Source organism: Canis lupus, chromosome 26 (assembly GCF_011100685.1).
Source record: "Canis lupus familiaris isolate Mischka breed German Shepherd chromosome 26, alternate assembly UU_Cfam_GSD_1.0, whole genome shotgun sequence".
Taxonomy (NCBI): Eukaryota; Metazoa; Chordata; class Mammalia; order Carnivora; family Canidae; genus Canis; species Canis lupus.
Window position 1 is genome coordinate 8,842,734 of NC_049247.1, and position 21,770 is coordinate 8,864,503.

The 21,770-nt window shown below is 45.7% G+C and overlaps 2 protein-coding genes across 11 annotated transcripts in view; one reads left to right on the plus strand and one right to left on the minus strand.

Annotated features, from left to right (window-relative positions):
- CCDC63 (coiled-coil domain containing 63) overlaps positions 1-12,526 on the plus strand; it is a 36,502-nt gene extending 23,976 nt beyond the window's left edge. For 8 of the 10 annotated variants that reach the window (XM_038575064.1, XM_038575070.1, XM_038575068.1 and 5 more), the window contains 4 exons: positions 2,211-2,285; positions 6,785-6,977; positions 9,636-9,836; positions 12,340-12,526. In XM_038575064.1, coding sequence (XP_038430992.1) covers positions 2,211-2,285; positions 6,785-6,977; positions 9,636-9,836; positions 12,340-12,473 — 603 coding nt within the window. In that variant the 3' untranslated portion in view covers positions 12,474-12,526. Of the gene's footprint in view, positions 1-2,210; positions 2,286-6,784; positions 6,978-9,635; positions 9,837-11,866; positions 11,911-12,339 lie in introns of those variants that run through there. The other 2 variants (XM_038575067.1, XM_038575072.1) reach the window with 2 other exon arrangements.
- Positions 12,527-13,114: 588 nt separating this feature from the next.
- Positions 13,115-21,139, minus strand: MYL2 (myosin light chain 2). Its single transcript, NM_001003069.1, is given in 7 exon segments — positions 13,115-13,450; positions 15,043-15,091; positions 15,180-15,258; positions 15,833-15,937; positions 17,059-17,134; positions 19,723-19,812; positions 21,109-21,139. Coding segments are annotated over 7 exon segments (501 nt in total). The 5' UTR covers positions 21,112-21,139; the 3' UTR covers positions 13,115-13,351.
- Between the last annotated feature and the right edge of the window lie 631 nt (positions 21,140-21,770).

The following is a 21,770-nucleotide window of genomic DNA, read 5'->3' on the forward strand; positions in this document are numbered from 1 at the left end:
TTTCTGTCTCCGATGTAGGCGCTTCGCCACTGCCCTCAGGTGGCCACCCTGCAGTATTGCATGGAAAGGTTTTGGACGCAGACATCCGAAGGCCTGAAAGCTTAAGGATGGAAGGATGGATGGATGGTTCATTTGGGACCCTGGGGAGTGGACAGGACCCTGATTCCCATTTTCTAGGAGACAGCACCTTAATAGTCCCAGTGGGATGGCAGGGACAGACCATAGCAGAGGCATGCGAGGATGCTAGTTGGAAACTGAACCGATCAAGAAATGGTTACTAAACAAAATTGCCCTTCATCTTTCCCCTTCACGTGATGCTACCGCCTCTCTAGGCTACACAGCCTGTCTCTGACCTTAGCAGGAGTGTGTCTGATGAAGCATAGGCAGGTCCATGATCTCCCTGGGCTTCAGGCTCCCCGTTTGTAGAATGATGTTTGGACCAGAACAGTAGCCTCTGAGTTTTTCTTTGAAGTTATAGAACTGTGCCTTTTGAGGCTTAATAGAGCTGCAAATGCCTGCTGAATAAGTCCTGAAAACACTTGTTTCTAGTGAAAATGCTTAATATTTAAAAAATCTTAGAAGGATATGCTCATTATAGAAAATTTGGAAACTACCTAAGGATTAAGTTTTTAAAATCACCTATTATCTCATTCCTTAGAGATAATCATTGTTGATATTTTGATCTATTTCCTTCTGATTTCTTTTTTTGGGGGGTGATGCTTTTAAAACTTAACAGATTCATTACCATATAGTTATATAGAGACTTACATATTCTGATTTTTTTAAAAAGTTCTTTTGGTTTTGTTTATCAAGCAAGTATTATTGAGCACCTACTATGTGCCATGCACTATTCTAGACACTGATTATGAGACAGTGTACAAAATGACAAAAAGTTCTGCCCCCATGGACAGAACTTCTGTTCTGGTAGAAAGAAAGAAACAATTAGCAGTAAGCCTAATAAATACATAAATTATAGAGTATATTAGAAAGTGAGAAATGGTGTAGATAAGAAAGATGAAATATAGAAATATAGAAGGTCTGAAGTCAAGAGAGGGCACGGGAACTTGAGAAGCTAAGATTTGAGCAGATTTGTAGGTGAGGGAATAAGCTATGTAGGTCTCTGGGAGGTTAATGTTCCAGGCAGAAAACAGCAAGTACAAAGGTCTTGAGGCAGGAAAAGTGCCCATTTATAGTACTGGGATCATTCTAGGCTGTTTTTAAACTCTCTCTCCCCCCAAATTCATCATACACCTCCCAACATCTTCTATGTTCCTCTTATGGCTTCTGGAGACTCTGAATGCTCTGTAGCAGAATCATAAGATACTTAAAATGCAGATTCCCCAAGTGCTATCCCATAACTTACAAATCCAGATTCTCTGAGAATAGGCTAGGAATCTGCATTTTTAACCATATTTTTACTTAAAACCCATTCCTCTCATGATATGAATGTACCATCATTGATTTAACTGGTCCACTATCAGTGGACATTTCGGTTGTGTCTAACTGGGGGCGATTATAAGCAATAACATGACAGCCTTGAGCAGCCACTTTGCCCACATGTCCTACTGTTTCCTTGGGATATGTTCCTAGAGATGAAATTACTCAAAGACTTGGCCTTTTCTATTTGTTCTATCCCCAGGGTTTCTCAAGTCTGGTCCCTGGGTCAATGGGAGCAGCAGCTTTTGGGAAATTTTGAGAAGCGCACATTCTCGGGCCCCACCCAGACCTACTGGACCAGAACCTCCGGGAGAGGGGCCCAGCAATCTGTGTTTCACAAACCTCTAGATGATTCTGATTCATGCTAGAGTTGATAAACCCTGCTCCAGGGGCACCTGGGTGGTGCAGACGGTTAAGTATCTGACTGTTAATTTCAGCTCAGGTCCTGATCTCAGGGTCTTGGGACTGAAACCCATGTTGGGCTCCGTGCTCAGGGAGGAGTCTGTTTGGGATTCTCTCTCTCTCTCCCTCCCTCTCGCCCTCTCCCCCATTGCCCCTCCTCTCTCTCCCTCGCTCAAATAAAAATAAATAAAGCTTTTAAAAAACCCTAAACATCAGAAAGATCCTCCATGGGCATAAGGGGGGCCCAGGGACTCAGAGGCTCCTTGAAACAGATCATCTAAATCCTCATCATCTCCTCAAGGCACAGGCTTAGTTTTAGGTATGGTGGGGAGTACCCACTTTTCCTTATGGTCTGGTTCTCTCATGTGCAGGACGAGATCATCTTCCTGCGATCCCAGCAGAAATCATCCCATGATGACAACCGCTCCACCCTGAAACAGTTGGAGGTAAGACCAGGGTTGGGAGAGACATGGGAGTCTTTGTCAGGCGGCCTGTCTGGTGGTTCTCAGGAGGAGTACAATATCTGTCCTATGAGACTCCCCTGGCTTGGCTTGTGTCTCGGCATGTCCTGAGCCTTTGTCTCAGGCCACCTCTGTTACAGATATTTGCTGTAGAATTTTGTCCCTATAATCTCTATGTCCCTTTTAAAGACTCCCTGACTTCAGGGAGCCTAGCCCAGGCACTTGCACCTATAATTTCATCCAGACTGGCACAACCCGGACAGAGCTCTCTGCCTGAGAATTTTTTTCTCTCCCCCTTGTCCTAGCTGTGGCCTGCTCGCAGTCAATTACAGTTATTATGAACATTATTTGAGCAATTACTACCTACCAGACACTGGGCTAAGCGCTGTTCTTGTACTATCTCATTTAATTCTCACAATAGCCCTATGAGGCAGATACTGTGATCTTTATATTGTATAGATGAGGAAACTGAGGTTCAGAGAGGTAAAGTCACCTGGCCAACATTGTGGAGCTGGGCTGCTATATAAAAGCTTTGCTTTGTATTTAGTTGCTAATCACAAGGAACCAAAGTAATAATGGCCTAAATGAGGTAAAATTATTTACTTTGTTAAGAAATGTTTGGAGATAGGTCCTTCAGGGCTGGTCATGAGGTCATTGGTGACCTAGGCCACTCCTATTTGCCATCTCTAGCATGTGGCTTACATTCCCAAGGATGCCTCAGGGTTGTATTGTGGCTGCCAATGATCCAGCCATCAGATATATGTTCCAGGCAGGAAAAAAGTGGGGGGAGGCAAGAACAAACATAACAACTTTGCTGATTGTTAGGCAGCTTAAAGTTTCGGTGAAGACTCAGCCAGTGCCTTCTGTGTTTACATCTCACTGGCCATCTTTATTGCAGAGGAGGATTGGAAAATATAACTTTCAGCTGGGCACATTGCTGTCCCAAATACAATCAGGAATTTGTTATTAAGGCGAAAGGGGAGAATGGATAGCAAACTTCTGACAAAGGTATGAACCCAGAGAGTTTGACCGCACAGCCCTGCTCTATCCAGTAGTTCCCTGCGCAGGGAACTGGGCTCCTGGGTCATTTTCCTTTCCTTCTCTGTGGCCACTTGTTGACAAGCATCTAGTTGGACTGGGATGGCGGTGCCATTCTCCAGTGGGCCACTAGGGGGCAACAAAGCACAAGACACTCATTTTGGGGCTCGGGCTCAGGGAGGCCTCTCCCAGGAGCCTAGATATGGGGAATTAAACTCCCGGGTAGGGCCCAAGTGCAAGGAGACCCTCCTCAAGCTGAGCACATGCTTGGGGTCCCATGTCCTTGGTTCAGGGCCACCCAGTGTCCAGATGTTTCCTTGGGCTTGGGGCTGGTGCTATTCTGTTGTCGGGGTTTTGAAGGCCGAGGGGTATCCCAGGGAGGCTGACAGGGCAACCTCCAGCGTTTCTCCCCCTCTGAAGCCCTTCCATCCCCTCTTCGTTCCTTTGGTTGCAGCGTGCCTTCTGGAGGCCTTTCTTCAAATGCAAATACAAAAAAAAAAAAAAAAAAAAAAAAATGCAAATACTCCCAAGCAGGAGAATTTGTCATAAAAGCAATGCGGTCACAAGAGCCCTTTTTTTTTTTTTTTTTCCCTCTGCTAAAGATCATTTTCCTTTGCTCTATTCTTGGAACCTTCCCACACATCTTCCATTACATCATCTCCTGCCCCTCTGGGAGTAGTGGTGGCATCTGTCCCTTAACAGGAGGGTTTTGCATAGGAGTTAGGCAGCCAGGCCCTAACAAAAGCTTGGGAACAAAAGCTTGCATATGACTCTCAGAAAAGTCACTTCCTAGCTGTGTGACTTTGAGAAAGTGATCTAACCTCTCTGAGCCTCTGTTTTCTCACCTGTAAAATGAAGATGATCATCTTCATCACTGCAATGGGCTGTGAGGGTTGGGTCAAGTTATCCATGCACATGCTAGGCCTGCTGCCGGGCAGACAATTCTAGACATAGCTATCATTGTGGATATCGTGTGAGTCCATAAAACCTCAAAATCACTATCACCTTGATACTAAATATTTGCTCTCAAGAGAGAGGAACTCCAGGTAGGGTACTTAGACTATTCAATAGATAGAAGCTAAACATGAGTTTGCTTTACTTGTCTGACTTCAATATTCATCATCTGGAAACTGAAGCCATTGTGAGGAGGTGGAGGTGACGTGTGTGAGGTGCTGGACTCGTGCTGTTACCATCACATTAGGCTGTTTAGCTGTGGGATCTCTTAATGCGCCTGTAGAACCAGAGGGCGGCTCTTATTGTTACAGGAGGAAATGCAGCAGCCCTGGGAGCTGGGGGCAGAGGAAGCTGCCTGGTGCAGTGGTTGAGAGACAGCTCAGACCTTGGCTTCTCTCTCCTGACTGAGTGCTTTGGATCCATCCTTGGAAAGTGGGGATGTGGATCGGACTGACCCTTTGGGACTGTCATTTGGGATGATGCATATAGAGCCACAGGGAATGGGGGTGGTCCTCACAGGGCCTGGTTCACCTCAGCTAGCAGAGAACTCAGAGGGAGAGATGGGAAATGAATGGAAGCTCCCACCCCAGAGCAGGGATTCTCAGCCTGGGGCTGCAAATCAGATTCACCTGGGAGGCTTTAAAAGTCCTGATTCCCAGGTGCACCCCAGACCAAATCATCTGAATCTGGGGCTGGGGTCAGGGCCACAAGTGTTTTGAAGCTCCCGGATGATAGCAATGTGAAGCCAAGATTGTGATCCAGTGGACTTGCAGGATTTTTCAAACTTTACTGTGCATCAGCATCACCTGGAGGTTCATCAAAAGCACATTGCCAGGCCCATCCCCAGAGCCTGATTCAAGGCCTGGACTGGAGCCCAAGAATTTGCATTTCTAACAAGTTTCCCCATGGAGCTGATGCTCCTAGTCCTGGGGCCCCATGTTGAGAACCACTGGGCTAGAGTGATCTGTTTTATTTTTTTTTAAGATTTTATTTATTTATTCATGAGAGACACAGAGAGAGAGGCAAGACATAGGCAGAGGGAGAAGCAGGCACCCTGTGGGGAGCCTGATGCCAGACTCTAACTCAGGATCCTGGATCATGACTTGAGCCAAAGGCAGATGCTCAACCACTGAGCCACCCAGGTGCCCTGAGTGATGTGTTTTAAACTGCAAATGGTAAAATCAGTCTGTTGGATCAAACAGCATTTAAAAATAATGAAACAGAACAAAATTTTAAAACACACAAAGTATTGATTTGTGGAACTTTCACTTCATTTGATAAGATAATACGTATAAACACACACCCATATGCACAAATATGTATGTATGTATGTATGCAGGTGTTGGGCTGCACTGTAAAATGTATTCCTTTCTGTGGGCCAGTTTTTAAAATATAAGTCATCAGCTTTTAAAAGATGTTATAATTCTGAGGTACCTAGGTGGTTCAGTCAATTGACCAAATTGGCTCTTGGTCTCAGCTCAGGTCTTGATCTCAGGGTTGTGAGTTCAAGCCCTACTTTGGCCTCCATGCTGGATATGAAGCCTATTTTTTTAAAATTAAATACATTATAATCTAGTACACATATAGACACACACATGTATATGTGAGGGAAACAAAATGTACATTTAACAATATTTACCCTCTTTCCCTGCAATGCATACTAGTATTTTCTCTTCCTTTTTTTTTCTGTTCTGTTTATTTTTTTTAAAGATTTTATTTATTTATTTGATGAGGGTTTGGGGACACAAATAGCCAGAGTGGCAGGCAGAGGGAGAGAGAGAGAAGCAGGCTCCCTGCTGAGCAGGAAGCCCAGATGTGGGGCTTGATCCCAGGACATTGGGATCATGACCTGAGCAGAAGGCACACACTTAACCCACTGAGATATACTTTCTTTCTTTAAAATGCTGATTAAGGGGGAGCCTGGGTGGCTTAGTCAGTTAAGCATCTGCCTTGGGCTCAGGTCATGATTCCAGCACTTGATTCCTGGGATCAAATCGAGCTCTGCTCAGCAGGGAGCCTGCTTCTCTCTCTCCCTCTCTCTCTCTCCCTGCTCATCCTCACTCTCAAATAAATAAAATCTTTAAAAAATAAAAAATAAAATACTGGTTAAGGCTTAGAAAATTGATTTTGGGGATCCCTGGGTGGCGCAGTGATTTAGCGCCTGCCTTTGGCCCAGGGCGCGATCCTGGAGACCCGGGATCGAATCCCATGTCGGGCTCCCGGTGCATGGAGCCTGCTTCTCCCTCTGCCTGTGTCTCTGCCTCTCTCTCTCTCTCTCTCTCTGTGACTATCATAAATAAATAAATAAATTTTAAAAAAAAGAAAAAAGAAAATTGATTTTGAACCCCCTCAGAGGTTTGAAAACCTGTGGTTCAGAGACCCTGTTTCCAGAGAGTCCCGAACTCCCATCTACATTCAAAGTCCTCACGGGTGGGCTGAGCCTAGGGTGGCAGTCTGGCTGACCTGGGATGGGAATTGGGGTCTGTCACCAGGAGAAACTGAAGAAAACCACAGAGGAGGCGGATATGTATGAGAACAGCTACAAGGAAATCAACAAGACCTTGGAGTATCTCAAGAGCTCAGTGGAGAATCTGTTTAAAAAGATTAATTGTGATGCCACCGAGATCCTGGGGCATTTGGGGGAGACAGGGAAAATCACTGACAACAACCTCCCACAGTACTTTGGTGAGTTACGCTGGGGCCTGTTGGACCCTTAGGAACCATTTCCAGAGCTTTCTATGAGCAGGCATGAGGACTTGTTCTTTGGGTGGTGGTGAGCCTGGTGGTGAAGCATGTGGGCACTAAAGCCAGCCTGCCTGGGTTCAAATCCTGGTTCTATTCTTACTAGCTGTGTGCCATTGGGCAACTTTCTGAACCTCTCGGTGCTTTAATTTTTTCATCTAAAAAAATGAGGAGTAAACCCAATATCTACCTCATAAGGTTGTTAGGAAGATAATATTTAATTTTAGAGTAAAACTATATGATCATATCAATAGAGAGTAGAAGCAGCATTTGACCAATTCAACATCCATTACGATAAAGGTTCTTGACAAACTAGAACTGGAAGGAAACTTTCTTAACCTCCAAGGGTGCCACTACTGAGGGCACCTGGGTAGTTCAGTCGGTTAAGCATCTGCCTTTGGCTCAGAGGTCATGATCTCAGGGTCCTGAGATCAAGCCCCATGTTAGGCTCCCTGTTTAGTGGGGAGTCTGCTTCTCCCTCTCCCTCTGCCCCTACCCACCCCACTTGTGCTTGCTCCCTCTCTCTCAAATAAGTAAATAATTAAGAAAAGAAACCCACCTACTATACTTAACCTATACTTAAGGCAAAAACCAGAATGTTTTTCCTCTTGAGATCAGGAACAAGGCAAGAATATCTGCTCTCATTGCTCCTAAGCAATGCAATAAGGCAAGAAAAAGAAATGAAAAGCAAACAGATTGGAAAGGAAGTAATAAAGTGTACAGAGCAGTGCCTGGCATGTAGCAAATTCCTAATGAACGAAAACACATTTCTAGCCATAGGCCTGAGCTCAGGATAGAGAGAGAGGGATGCACCTCCGTGGATCATGACAACTTGGAATGAACAGCTTGCACTGCTCTGAGAATAAAACCTACGGTTCTTAATACAATCTGTTTGGGGGCTTCCCAAGATGCTCCCTCCTGCCAAGTTCAGTGATTTGCTAGGAGGGCTCACAGACTCAGCATATGGTGTTACTTGTGGCTATGATTTGTTTCAGCAAAAGGGGAAAGGGTCATGAGGTGAAGTGGAGGACTGGAGGACTACTGAGCTGCTATTAGTAAATGATGATAGGAACCTTCCGGAAATCCAAGTTCCTTGATGCCAGCTTGGGGCCATGCTGGGAAGCAGGCGTTTCAAAGAATAGCGGTCAGGACTGCTGTGTTAACTCTTTCCTGCACACAGCCTATCAGGGTTCTGCACAGCCTGGTCCCTGCTTCCATTTCTCATCTCCTCTTGTCCTGCTCTCTGTCTTTGTCTGCCACCTCAAGTCACACTGTCCTGTGTATTCTTGCAACCCTCCCTTCAATTCATTCCCACCTCAGGGCCTTTGCACAAGCTGTTCCTGGAATCCTTATCCCATTTCCTCCTCAAACTCAGATCTCAGTCTAATGTCTTTTCTCTGCAAGGCTTCCCTCCACTGCCCCACCTGAAGCTGGCTTCCCCTCCACACTTTTATTCCCTTTCATGGCAATTCTTTTATGTACTGGGTGAATCTATGAGGCTTTTGAGATCTGATAGTTCCAGATGCAAATATTTTTGGTCCCTGATTTTTATTTTTATTTTATTTATTTATTTTTTGGTCCCTGATTTTTAGAAAGAATAGCTACAGTACAGGTAGTGTGAGGTTTGTTTAAAACGTTATCCAAATCCAGGAGTTACAGAATCTAGATAACGAGCATCTGGATAGCAAGGGATATGTGTACTTATTTGTTTCCTTGTTGAATTTGTCTCTCTCTCCATCTTCCTCACATATACTGAAGCTTATGAGCTTAATAAGGTCAGGGACTGCATCTTTGTTGTTACAGTTATTGTCATTTTGTTTTTCCTCCATGCATCCATGGCATCCAGCTCTGAGCCTGGCATGGCAGGTATCCGATAACCATTTGTAGGGTGAGTGAATGAACACACGACTCTGGAGACTACAGGAGCTATGAAACACAGAGGGAGACCTCCTTCCCCTAGGCAGGTCAGAGGAATACTCCCGTAGGGTGCGGAGCCCTGATCCAAGTCTTAAAGCACCAGCAGTCATGATTCAGGGAAGGGTGCATGGAAAGGCATTCTAGGCAGAAGGAACAGCATGAGCAAAGGCCCAGAAGCCTGAAACAGAGAGCACACAGGGGAAAAATCAGTAGTTTAAAAGGCTGCCTGGGGCTCCCAGTTTTTGGTGAAACCCAGTGTTTCTCAACCTCCTTTTCTTTCTTTCTTTTTTTTTTTTTTCAACCTCCTTTTCATTATTGCCTCCTAAGGAACCTTTTCAGACATTCTTTTCCTAATTGTCCTTATGCAATTTTCACACTATATACACTATGTAGTTGCTTATGTTCTGCATGTTTATCTTTTTATGTTATAAAGTCAGATTTTTGTTTGTTTTGCTTTTGCTAATCAACGACCAAATTTTGCCCTCTCAGAGTGATACTGCCCCCTGGAGAATGCATGGTATAACTCTCGAGAGAGGCTTGGTCCTGTTCCTTCCCTTCCTCTCCAGCAGGGGCGTCACTCCCAATCCCTCCCTGTCCCCCCCCACCCCCGCCCGCCTCCGCACGTCCAACCCTGGGAACCAGGTCTCTCTGCTGCTGTCTTGGTTCTGATGGATTTTTTTCCAGCCATCGTTGAGAAGAAGACCAACGATCTGCTGCTGTTGGAGTCCTACAAGCGGATCTTGGAGCTGGAAGGGGCAGAGACAGACATGCCGCCCTTCGTCAACCCTTTCTGGGGTAGCTCCGCCCTCCTCAAGCCTGCAGAACAGGTCAAGGTCATCCCCCCAGTGCTCGGGGCTGACCCCTTCAGCGACAAGTTGGATGAAGGTGAGTTCTCATTCTCCCGCGATCTGCCGATCTGCGCTGGTTGCTAGGAGACCTGTGCTGGAATATGCGGATATAGAGCCTCAGTTTCCCTTTATGAGCCTCATGGGTCCACGTGTTCCATTGGGTTCCACCTTGGCTGTGGCCCTTGACTTGTTTTGCCTGGGGATGCTTCTCCCTACAGCACAGTGAAGATCCCAGAGTTTAGTGATCCTGGATATATATGTATTTTTTAAATCACTACTTTGTGGCCATTTAAAATGAACCTTAAGGGGGAGCCTGGGTGGTTCAGCCGTTTAAGTATCTGCCTTCAGCCTCAGGCCATGATCTTAGGGTCCTGAGATCAAGTTTCTTATTGGGCTCTCTGCTCAGCAGGGGAGCCTGCTTCTCCATCTCTCTCTGCCACTCCTCCCTGCTCCTGCATGCTCTTTCTCTCTCTCAAATAAATAAGAATAAAATCTTTAAAAATAAAATAAAACGAACCTTAAAATGTCCACAGTTTAACAAATTAGCAAGTTGCAGGCACACAAGGTTCCCTGATCTCATCTGTCACCCTCACCCTATGCCCCTTAGTCTTACTCAACCCATGACCACCTCGGCCGATGCCAACTGTGTCCCCCAAACTCATGGTTGAAGCAGGTGCGGCTAGGTTGGGGGCAGTAGCCAGATGCCTAACTGTGGCCTTGCAGCTGGCTTGTTGACCTTCCCTCCTTTCAGGGTCAGAAGCTCATGACACTCCCCTCACTGGGGCAGAAAATCTGGAGCTGGGGAAAAAATCAGCCCCACCTGGGTTTTGGAGGACAGTTTGGCCACACATGTGATAAGCCTGAGACATGGGTATACCTGTTAGGCCTGTAATCTCTCCTGTGCAAACCAGTTCTTCAAGAAATATTTATTCAGGGGTCAAAGATGAACGTAGGACAGCATTCACTGCAGCCCTAAACTGGAAATGACTGAAATACCCACCTATTAGAAACTGGTCTGGGAACTACAGTTCACCCATCCATGTGATAGGAATACTATGCAGACATGGAAAGGAATGCAATGGGACAATATAAACTCTCACACACAGGGTATATAAATTATATATGCAATTGTTATATATATATATATATATATAAATATATGGATTATATAACGTGTGTGTGTGTGTGTGTATATATATATGGCTTGGCAATCTATCTATCTATCTATCATCTATCATCTATCTATCTATATATATATATTCAGTAGTTCTCAACCAGGGTGATTTTACCCCTCAGGATTTTTGGCAATGTCTGTAGATATTTTTGGTGTTACAACTGGGAGATGGGGTGGGGGGGCTGCTGTTGGCATTAGTGGCCAGGGATGCTGTTAAAAATCCTACAATGTACAAGACAGCCCTTGACAACTCTGAGATATGATAGGGAAAGAGATGTGTAGAGAGAGAGAGAGAGAGAGAGAGAGGAGGGAGGGAGGGAGGGAAGGTTAGAGGGAGGGAAGGAGAAAGGTATGTTGATTGTGCATACAAAAACAAAGGATTTATAGGCTGACTTACAGTGGGTACTTTTAGGTGGTGATTTACATAGAACTTTGCATTTCTAAGTTAAATAATTCTGTATTGTTCAAATGTTTCTTTTACAATGATCTTGAGCAACTTCAGTAATCAAAGAAACCTAGATTTTTAAAATAATCTGTCCCGTTTCTCTAAACAGCACTTCAAGTGTGCAGGCATGTCAAAGATGGAGGGGGAGGGCTGGAGGAAGATTGCCAACACAGGTGCACGCACGCGCATGCACACACACGCCCCTCCTGTCTGACTTAGGTCTAGGCAACTGAAATTTAGCTGGAGTGAAAGCTGGGTCTGGTGTTAGGCACCTTAGCACAGTTTCCCTTGACCCTTTGAGTTCCTAAAAGAGGAGGGTGGCAAGGCATAGCTTCTGGTAAGCTGGCCCCACATAGTCAAGGACTTGTAGATGATGTGTCCACTTTTGCTCAAGGGAATGTTGATAAACATTGGTTTCTCTTAGCTCACTAGTCACTCTGGTCCATAGGTGTGAATTAGAAGAGGCACTCCCCCTGGACAGATTGAGAAAAGGTACCCCTTCTGTGTAGAAATGGTTTGGCAATCAAGCAAGGGTTGGATTCCAGCCCATCCATTCACCATCTCCACCAGATGTCTGTGTGGTCTACATCCTGAACAACTGCACATGGTGGCCCTGTATCTTTGACATTAAACTAAAATCACCTTCACATCCTCTTCTGGGAGAAAAAAAAAAAAACAATTATTGTCTGGGTGTCCCTGTGCAGTGCATCTCTACTGATGCTCTTCCTCCTTGAACCTCAAAAGTGCTCACACTCTATTCCCACCAGTTTGAGGGACCCCCAAACCAGGCTTGGATATCCTTGCCTTAAGCATCCATGAACGGGGCAGAGGGACACTGTCCTTGGGAAGGGAGCTACCTATGCCCATCCCATGCTGGGTTTGCTTTCCAAACTCCTCACACCAGTCCTGTCTTTGACGCAGCAGATCAGCCTCTGGACCACAGCAGCCTTCAGCAGCTGGTGCTCAGCAACCAGTTACGAAGCAGGGAATTACACTCAGACAGCATACCAGAAAAGGGGGATGATCTGAGGCTCAAGAAGAAGTTAACGGTCTGAGGCGGATGGAGCTACATTTGTACTTTAACCAGAATAAATGTTTTGTTCTGTAACCTCAGTGCCTCCTCACACTCATTACAAAGGGACTCAACTAGGGTTCTGGAAGCCACCCTGGGATGAGGTAGAGGAGTTAGGAGGACATAGGAGCTGACACAGGAGACAAGAGTTGTATGAGGTCACCATGGCTCCTGAGATTGTGATTGTGACCAGGACAAACAACTGCTACGTCTGAAATTAGAAATTAACCTCTTATAGTTAATGGGTATGATTTATTTTTCCAAATGAGCCATGTTTTTAGCATGAATGTGAGGCCTCCTCCTCTTAATTTATCATGGGGCCTAAGTGCATCTATGGGAGAAACATTCCAATGGCATCCTAAAGGAGAGGATGTCATGGAAGCTAGGCTCTACAGTTGCTTGAGCTCTTTGAAAGAAAGGGGTGTGGTCCTCTAGTTAACATTCCAATAAATTGTGGCCCTTGATAGAAATAGTTCTGAGTGGCTGTGAAGGTCTACTGCAAATAAAGAGTTACTAAGATTCAATAATAATGACAGCAGGGACATCACTCACTCATACTCTCTGGGAACTAGCAAAGGATCTTCATTATCCGAGGCACTTCTGTCAGAGAAACACCATGAACAAAGAGACAACCTCTCATTTATTTGAACACAGCTTCTGGATGGATTTCCATCTACAGGATATGTGGCCACATGGTATCTATATGCCACAGAGGCTGCAAAGAAGATGAAGGTGGCTAATGAGGCAGCCACACAACTAACGGGCCGGTAGCAGGGATGGCAGCATTACTGGGCAAAGTGAGAGGAGGGCAGGGACTACATCCCCACCAAAGACAAGCCCAGGGTTGGTTGGTGAGCCCCCTCAGTCCTTCTCTTCTCCGTGGGTGATGATATGCACCAGGTTCTTATAGTCCAAGTTGCCAGTCACATCAGGGGGGAAGGCGGCGAACATCTGGTCAATCTGCAATGAACCAGCCACATGTGCTGAGCATGACAAGAGGGGAAGTAAGAGGGACAGCTGTGTGTGGGGTGAATCCCAGTGCAGAGGTGGCAGGGATTCGGTGGGCATGGAGACATGACACTCAGGTCCCCTCCAAGAAGGCCTTGTCACCCAGCTGTTGCAGAGAGCTGCCAGCCCCAAGGTCATGGCCTTCCTGGGCCACCCACAGCCACCTGCTCAGTGTGGGGCCTAACTTGGGACCTCTTAGAAGGGTATTCTATCTCCAGAGCTCCCTAGGGTGGGAGGGTAGCCAAGATAGTCTATGGGCCTGAAATGAGGTTCAACACCTCTCCCCATGCCTCCCTGCTTTCTTTCCCTTCCTTGCTCTTCTGCAGGTGCTCACCCCACGGGCCATTCTGCAGGGATATTCCTGGGAGCCCAGCCGGCAGCAGGGAAAGCAGGGATCGCAAACACGGGCATACAGAGGGGCCAGGCAGGTTGTGTAAGGGAGCAAGGGGGGCCTAGCGGGGACTGTGGCTCAAAGCAGACACACATCCCATTTACAAAGGTGACAAGTGCCACAGGGACAGCCCAATGCAGCCATGTGCACATGTAGGTCAGACTTTTTGAGGAAATCTGATTCTTTGAGGGAAGCTAGAAATGTAGATTTTTAAAAACATGTAATTTCTGCATTTTTAAAAAAGTATTGACTAGTTATTTTTAAAAATACATATTGGCTAATAATAGCTAACACTTACATTGTCCTTATCACATGCTCCAGCACTTTGCACGTATTAACTTGTTGAATCCTCACAGCATACTACCAGAAAACTTTTATTACCATCTCCACTTTACAGATGAGGAACTTGAGGCATAGTGAAGTTAAAGAGCTTGTCTCAAGTCACCAAGCTGCTAGGAGGTGAAGGCAGGCTCTTTTAACTGCTTGGGTTTTAGGGGAAATCTAAATAAAATTTTTAGTGAAATGTGAAACCTAATGGAATCAGGGCTGAGAAGGGACTATTTTAAATATTTAATTAATATCGACAGGACCATTGCTTATTGATACAGGGCTTTTGGCAAATTAGCAAAAGTGCCCCTTCTTCCAGGCACAGTGCTACCACCTGCCAGAAAAGTCATATATACAGTTAAAAAAAAAAAAAAAAAAAAATTGTAACAGGACACTTTACTGCCATCTGCTGGAAAACAATTGCAATAAATGGATACTCTACAGTATATCTTATGAGTACAGCATCTGGAAGAATTGCTCAGTGTGGAACCTACATGACATTATGTGGTACCCTGCAAGCCACCCTCACTCCATCAGGAAATTGGTGCTCTAACCAGGGCTCCATGCATTGTGAGGAAGGTAGACCTGGTGTCAGACAGATCTGGGTTTGAATACAGACACGAGCAATTCGCATTGTGGTGTCCTTTTAGGCAAGTGACTCACATCCCTAGGCCTCAGTTTCCCCATTTATAAAATGACAGCAATACTAGTCTCTACCTCATAGGGTGGTGGAGAGAATGAAATGAGATGGGGGCTCAGTAGCAGGTTCTCTGTCAGTGTGGGGCGGGAGTGTTTTAGGAAAGAGGGTGAGGTGGGGTATAGTTACCTCCTCTTTGGAAAATCTCTCTGCCTGTGTGGTCAGCATCTCCCGAACACTGTGGAGAGAGAACAGCAGGTGTTGGCACCAAGTGTGTGCACAGGAAGCAGGGAACCCCCATGTCCTCCCTCACACATCCCACTCACTAATCAGCCCTGAGCACCCCTTTGCCTTCAGGGTCAAACACTTTGAATGCGTTGAGAATGGTCTCCTCGGGGTCTGCCCCTGAAACAGAAAATGGTTGCATCAAACCACCGGTGGCTGGGAACCCATGGTACCCCAGGAGGCAGGGCCCAACAAATCCCAAAGATGGAGGGGCCAGAGCAAGGCTGTTTTGCTTGCTCTGAGCACTGACTCTTGGAAGGAGTGAGCTGAGAATCCAGTCATTTCTGAACAAACCCAAGCTCAGACATGGATCTAGATTTAGAAAGACTAGGATTCGAATCCTGACTCCAGCATTTGCTAGCTGTGTGGCCATAGGCAGGTGCTTTCCATTTCTGCGCGTAAGACTAGGGATAAGAGTAGAACCAGCCTCCTAGATGCTAAATGAGGTAATGCGTCCAAAGGCCGAAGCATGAGGTCTGGCTCAGGGCCTGCCTTGGAGCAATGGCAACTGCTGCTTTTATTCCCCCCCGCCCCCCCCCCCCCCCCCCGGGTGTTACCCTGCCTTCATCTGCTGCCAACCTTTGCCCTCATGGGGTTTTAATTCATGCCCAAAGATGAAGACACGTAAAGATACACACACAGGTGCACAAATGCAGCTACACTTACACACATACGGACATACACGCGAGCTTACCCTTAAGTTTCTCCCCAAACATTGTTAGGAACACAGTAAAGTTAATTGGACCTGGAGCTTCCTTGAGCATTTCATCAATTTCCTCATTTTTCACGTTCACACGCCCTAGGGCAGGAAACACACAGTCAGGGCCCCCTGGGCTGGGGCAGAAGCAGCTGTCAGGACACTGGCATTTGCCCTTGTAATTCCACTTGAGGGAATCTAGTCTAGGGACAATCAGAGATGGAGAGGGTGGGGCCAGATTCACTGGAAAAGATGGTCTCCACAGTGTTATTTATAATAGCCAGACAGCTGGAAAAAACCCGAACATCCAATGTGGGGAGGGGTTAGCTATTTTTATAATAGTGCCTTTAGAACCTGGAACATTTTAAACAGATATTTTAACTTTTTACTTAAATGGAAAATACTCATGCGATAAATTATCCCTCTCAGTTGGAGGTGAAAAAGACAGATCAGAATCACCTGAGGGAACTTTTTCAGATTATACCTGCTATAATCTACACAGCCTTGGAGATTCTGATATACCTGTGCTACCCAGCCTCTGCCACAAGCCCATATAGCATCTTTGTGCAGATTTTTAAAAGACACCTGTTCTTAAGATAATTTGTTTTAAGTATAAAAATCTACAGTGGCTACAAACATGAATAGTTATCTATAGAACTGTATAGTGCACAACCTGCGCAGCTGTTCATGGTGGCCCTGAGTTCTGGGAGTGGGAATGGACAGGGTGTGAGCAGTGGCAGGTTGGACACATATTTTGAAAAAGCTCAATATACTGGTGCTCACACTGTTGAGATGTTAAATTTAAAAAGGTGATTCCAAAATAGAATGATTCCAGGCTTAAAACAACAACAACGACCCTACAAAAAACCCAGATGTATCTAGAAAAGACTGAGAGGCTGACATGTTACAGTGGAATGTGGCCTAATGGTTGAGTTTTCTTCTTTATACTTTTCTGAATTTTGCAAATTTTCTATTATGAGTTGGCATTCCATTCAAAATCACAGAAAAAAAAGTTATTTTAAAAGAAAAACAAAAGATATGTGAAGACACTTAAAGCCTAAATACTAACTTCCGAAGTTTGTCTTAAAGGCCAATCATGATTGAGCCATTTCTTTGAAAAATGACAAGCCCTTGACCTTTGCAGTGGTCCTACCTTTCACCCCTCAGGAGATAAGGAGACCCCCCTGCAGGCCTACCAGGGTGTGTATGGGGGGTGGACATACCAAGAGCAGCAAAGGTGTCCCTTAAATCATTCTTGTCGATGAAGCCATCCCTGTTCTGGTCCATGATGGTGAAAGCCTGTGGAAGGGGGCATTTGGCTGGTCAGCCCAGGAGAAGTTGGGTGGAGGAGCCCAAGAGATTGGGCTATGAACAGGAGGAAATGGGATTCTGGGATTCAGGGAGCAGTGAAGGATATGTGATCAAGAGTCAATGATTGGAAACTGGCCATTCCTCAAAACTAATATTAGGCATAGAGTTACCACAGGATCCAGCAGTTCTACAATTAGGCATCTACCCAAGAGAATCGAAAACATCTGTCCCCATGGAAACCCTACACCTGAATGGCCACAGCAGCCTTACTTATAGTGGCCCCAAACTGGAAACAGCCCACGTGTCCATCAATTGGTGGACAGATTCACAAAATGTGGTCTAGCCATGAAACAGACTCCTACTGAGTAAGAAAAACGAAGGAGATCCTGACACAGGCTACAACACGGATGAGCTTTGGCACGTGACACTGAGTGAAAGAAGCCAGGGCAAAAGGCTACATGCTGTAGGATGTGTTTCCATGAAATGGCCAGACCAGGCAAGTCCCTAGGGACAGAAAATATTTGGGTGGTGGCCAGAGGCTGGGGGAAGACGGCAATGGGGAGTGATGGCTAATGAGTATGAGGTTTCTTTCTGGTCTGAGGAAAACGTTTGGGAGTTAGTGATGATGACTCTACAATGCTTGTGACTAGTAAATAACCACCAAACTGTAGTTTACAAAGGTGAATTTCAGGTGTGTGAATTACATCTCTATGAAGTGTTCATTCAAAAAACCAAGTTAGAAAAAAAAAAAAAAAACAAGTTAGGGACGCCTGGGTGGCTCACTAGTTGAGCGTCTGCCTTTGGTTCAGGTTGTGATCTTGGAGTCCTGGGATCGAGTCCCATATCGGGCTCCCCACAGGGAGCCTGCTTCTCCCTCTGCCTGTGTCTCTGCCTCTCTCTCTGTGTCTCTCATGAATAAATAAATACAATCTTAAAAAAAAATCAAGTTAATAATTGGGGGTCTCATCCTCCCCAACATCCCCCCCAAAGCCCAGTTATCTGCAAAATGGGGCCAATCATCTTTCCCAGGTAGTGTCCATGAAGACTCCCAACAGCTTTGTCAATACCCAGGTGTTTTACAAATGGCTTTTCACCTCCACGTTTTTGGAGTTCTTTGCAACTGGTTCCTGAAAGTATTTGCACCTCCTCCCCACATCCTCCAGATGCTGATCTCATTCTAGAGATTGGGTGAGGGGGAAGGGGCGGCGTGGTCTCCTCCCTGGAAGGTGACAAGTTCAAGATATATTTTGTCTAGGAATTCTTTCCTTGGTGGCATGTGGGACACAACATTCCTGTGGTCTGAACTTTTGTGAGGACGAAAAAGTACAAGTGTTCAAATCCCGAATGGTTTCCCCTTTGATACAGAACACATGGGCCTCTGCAGCATATTTTCCTCTGCAGGCTCAGGTGGGAGTGTGGATAACTCAGTGTGAGCCATCAGGACTCCTGGAAAATTAATTCAGAGTGTACCCTTCTAAGCCTGCGGGCAGTGGCTTAATTCGGCCTAATTGGTCCTCAGGTTTACTTAATAAGGCACTCCTGTAGAATGCCATGGGATTTCCACCTGGCTTGTGCTCAACAATGGAGGACTATATAATTTAAAATCTAAGAGATACTCTTTTTTTGGCTCTCAGTTTGGTAGAAATAATATTTTCATCTATTAATACCCAATGTTGATGGAGATATAGGGGGAAATTGCACTCCTTCCCTTCGAGGCTGATGGGAGTAGGTATTAATTAGTACCACATTTCTGGAGGGCCAGCAGGTCTACTGGTTTTTAGTTCCTTTTTTAAAGTTCTTTTCACCTAGCAGCTCTGCTTTTAGGAATTTACCCCAAAGAAACAAGCAAAGATGTGTTATTTATAACTGTAAGACAATCTGAGCAAATGTCACATCCGACCATAGGAAGTGGTTTCAATAGATGATAGAAAATGATGAGGAATTGGTCAAAGAAAAATAGCAGAAGAGTTTAAAAGTGTATCCACATAGCACAAAAATGACTTGAAGCATGGATATGCAGAGCACCTGGGTGGCTCAGTGGTTACTGCCGTTGGCTCAGGCCCTGGTCCCAGGGTCCTGGGATCGAGTCCTGCATCAGGCTCCCCCCCAGGGAGCCTGCTTCTCCCTCTCCCTGTGTCTCTGTCTCTCATAAATAAATAAATAAAATATTTTTTAAAAAGCATGCATATCAAAATGTACAATTATCTATGGGTTATAGAATTATAGGTCATTTTTGTGTTCTTTTTTGGGGTTTTCTTGAATTCTCTCCCGACATTTTCAACAAGAAATATGCTTTACTTTGATGATCGGCAAAAATCATGAAAAAATAATCTCTTAAAATGGTTCACCTGGTGATGTGAGGAGCACTGGGTGTTAGACTCTGTTGGCAAACTGAATTTAAATTTAAAAAATTAAAAATAAAATAAATGGTTCACACACACATTGAGACTGGATTTGGGTTTGGAGGATAGAAACATCTAGCCAAGAGGTCCCTGTGGGGAACATGGACCAAAGGAGCGTTCTCTCTAACAGGTGGGAATCTCCATCTGGGCGGATGGTTCAACAGCTGCACCCACCTCCTTAAATTCCTGGATCTGGGTCTGTTCAAACATAGAGAACACGTTGGAATTGGCGCCTTCTGCTCTCTTCTTGGCTTTCTTGGGTGCCTGGAAGTGGTGGGAGGCAGGGGAAAGCATCGATTAAGAGTCAGAAGCTGAAAGTTAGAAAACTAGGTCAGGTCCCCTCTCTGAGTGAGCCTCAACTGCTCGTCTGTGAAATGGGGGTAGGAGGCTGACACTCGTCTCAAAACGATGATCCTAGAGGGCTAAGAGGACCGGGAAGGAATAGCGTGTCTCAAAGGCATTCTGGTTCTGGTGGGTCTTCAGAGACTGTGGATCTTGCAGCACCTCCTTTGTAAAACTGGGGGAGGTGGAGCTGCACCTCTGGGGAAGGAGGCAATACTTTCAGATCAGCCCCAGCAGGATCTGACCGCCTGTGTTTCAGTGCATTTCACAAAAAAGTTCAGTAATGCACAGAAGGAGAATTGATTGGGTGGTGGGGGTCAGGGGGGAATGTCAGGCTCACTAAACCATGAGGAATACCTTTAGGAAGTGACACTTTTTCAGGGTGTTAAAACCCACTGCTCCCCCTCCCCAATTCCCAATTCTCCTTTGATCCAAATGGCAGTGAAATCTCTCTAAATCTTCTGTCCTTGCATAGGCAAACAGTGCAGAGAAAAGCAAGTTAACCTTTGGCCCCACCCCATTTCCCTCTGACTTTAAATAGAGCAAACACTTGAACACCGTACATACGTGATTTCATTTAATCCCCCTGTCAGGTAAACGCTATTATTACCAGAGCCATTTTATTGGAAAGTCACCTAGGGCTCAGAGAGGTTGGGTCACTTGCCCAAGGTCACACAGTCACAAAAAGGCAGACCCGGAATTGCACTTGCGCAGTCTGACTCCAGAGTCTGTGCCCCTAACCATTCCCCAGGCTCTCCCTGACTTGGTGGCTTCTTGCTCTAGGAGAGGGACACCTAGCCAAACAACACAGGGAGAAAGGTTTTAAATTTGCAAGTTCAAAAGGTGAAAACAAAAAGATTCTTTTCCCCAGCTGCCTGAACAAGAGAAAAGAATTACAATTTGATCCTTAAAAGCGTTCAATCCCATTTTGCAAGCCCTGGGAGTTATTGATTCCTCGAGAGGTCAGTAGACAAGCCATAAAAAAGCCAACTCTCTTATTTTGTTTTTGCGAGTCCCTGGGAGCTGCTGTTATTTGTGGCTTATGGGGGCATTGATTGGGGTTCCTCTGCGCACACACAGCAAGCACTGCTTTTTTCTCCAGGGTCTGGGGCCCTCAAAAGCCACCTTTCTTCCCCTCCCCTCTGGTCCTCTTCTCATAGGTGCCGTTTCCTTCCCCCCACTGCAGCATCACACCTCCCAAAGCCCTCGCTTACTCACCATGGTGGAAAGGACACAGAACTGCTTCCCCAGAAGAATCCCTGAGGCTGCCCCTCTCTCTTCTGCTCAGAACAATAAATACTTCCTCCCCATGTTTAAAAATAACCCCATGACCACTTTTGGCAGTAATAGGTGAGGCGGACACCACCTAAGGCCCCCCCACCCCATGCCGTTCTTCTGAAGTAAGGGGAGCTCGCTCGCCACTCGGTGACACATGAGACCCAAAAAGGCATTCAAGGTTAAAGAGACAGGCGGCTGGGTCACAGGGAGAGATGCTGCACACTTATTCAGCAGCACTTGGGCGGGCGGGAGGCACTTGTGCTTGTCAATTTTGAGAAAGAAAATGGCAGAGAGGAGACTGTTAAAATTCTCCAACGTGATCAGGGTCCCACCCCAGGGCCTTTGCACCTGCACTTCCCTCTGCCTAGAGTGTTTTTCCATCAGACATCAGGGAGGCTTCCTCCCTCACCTGCCTCAGATCTTTGCTCAAATATCACCTTCTCAGTGAGACCTCCCCACCACCCTATTTAAAATAGCCACTCACTGTCTGCCCTCCAGAACCCCTTCTCTGCTTTGTTTTTCTGCAGAGCACTTATCACTTCCTGACATACTGTGTAATTCACTTATTTATTTTGTTCAGTGTCAGTGAACAGTCAACTTGG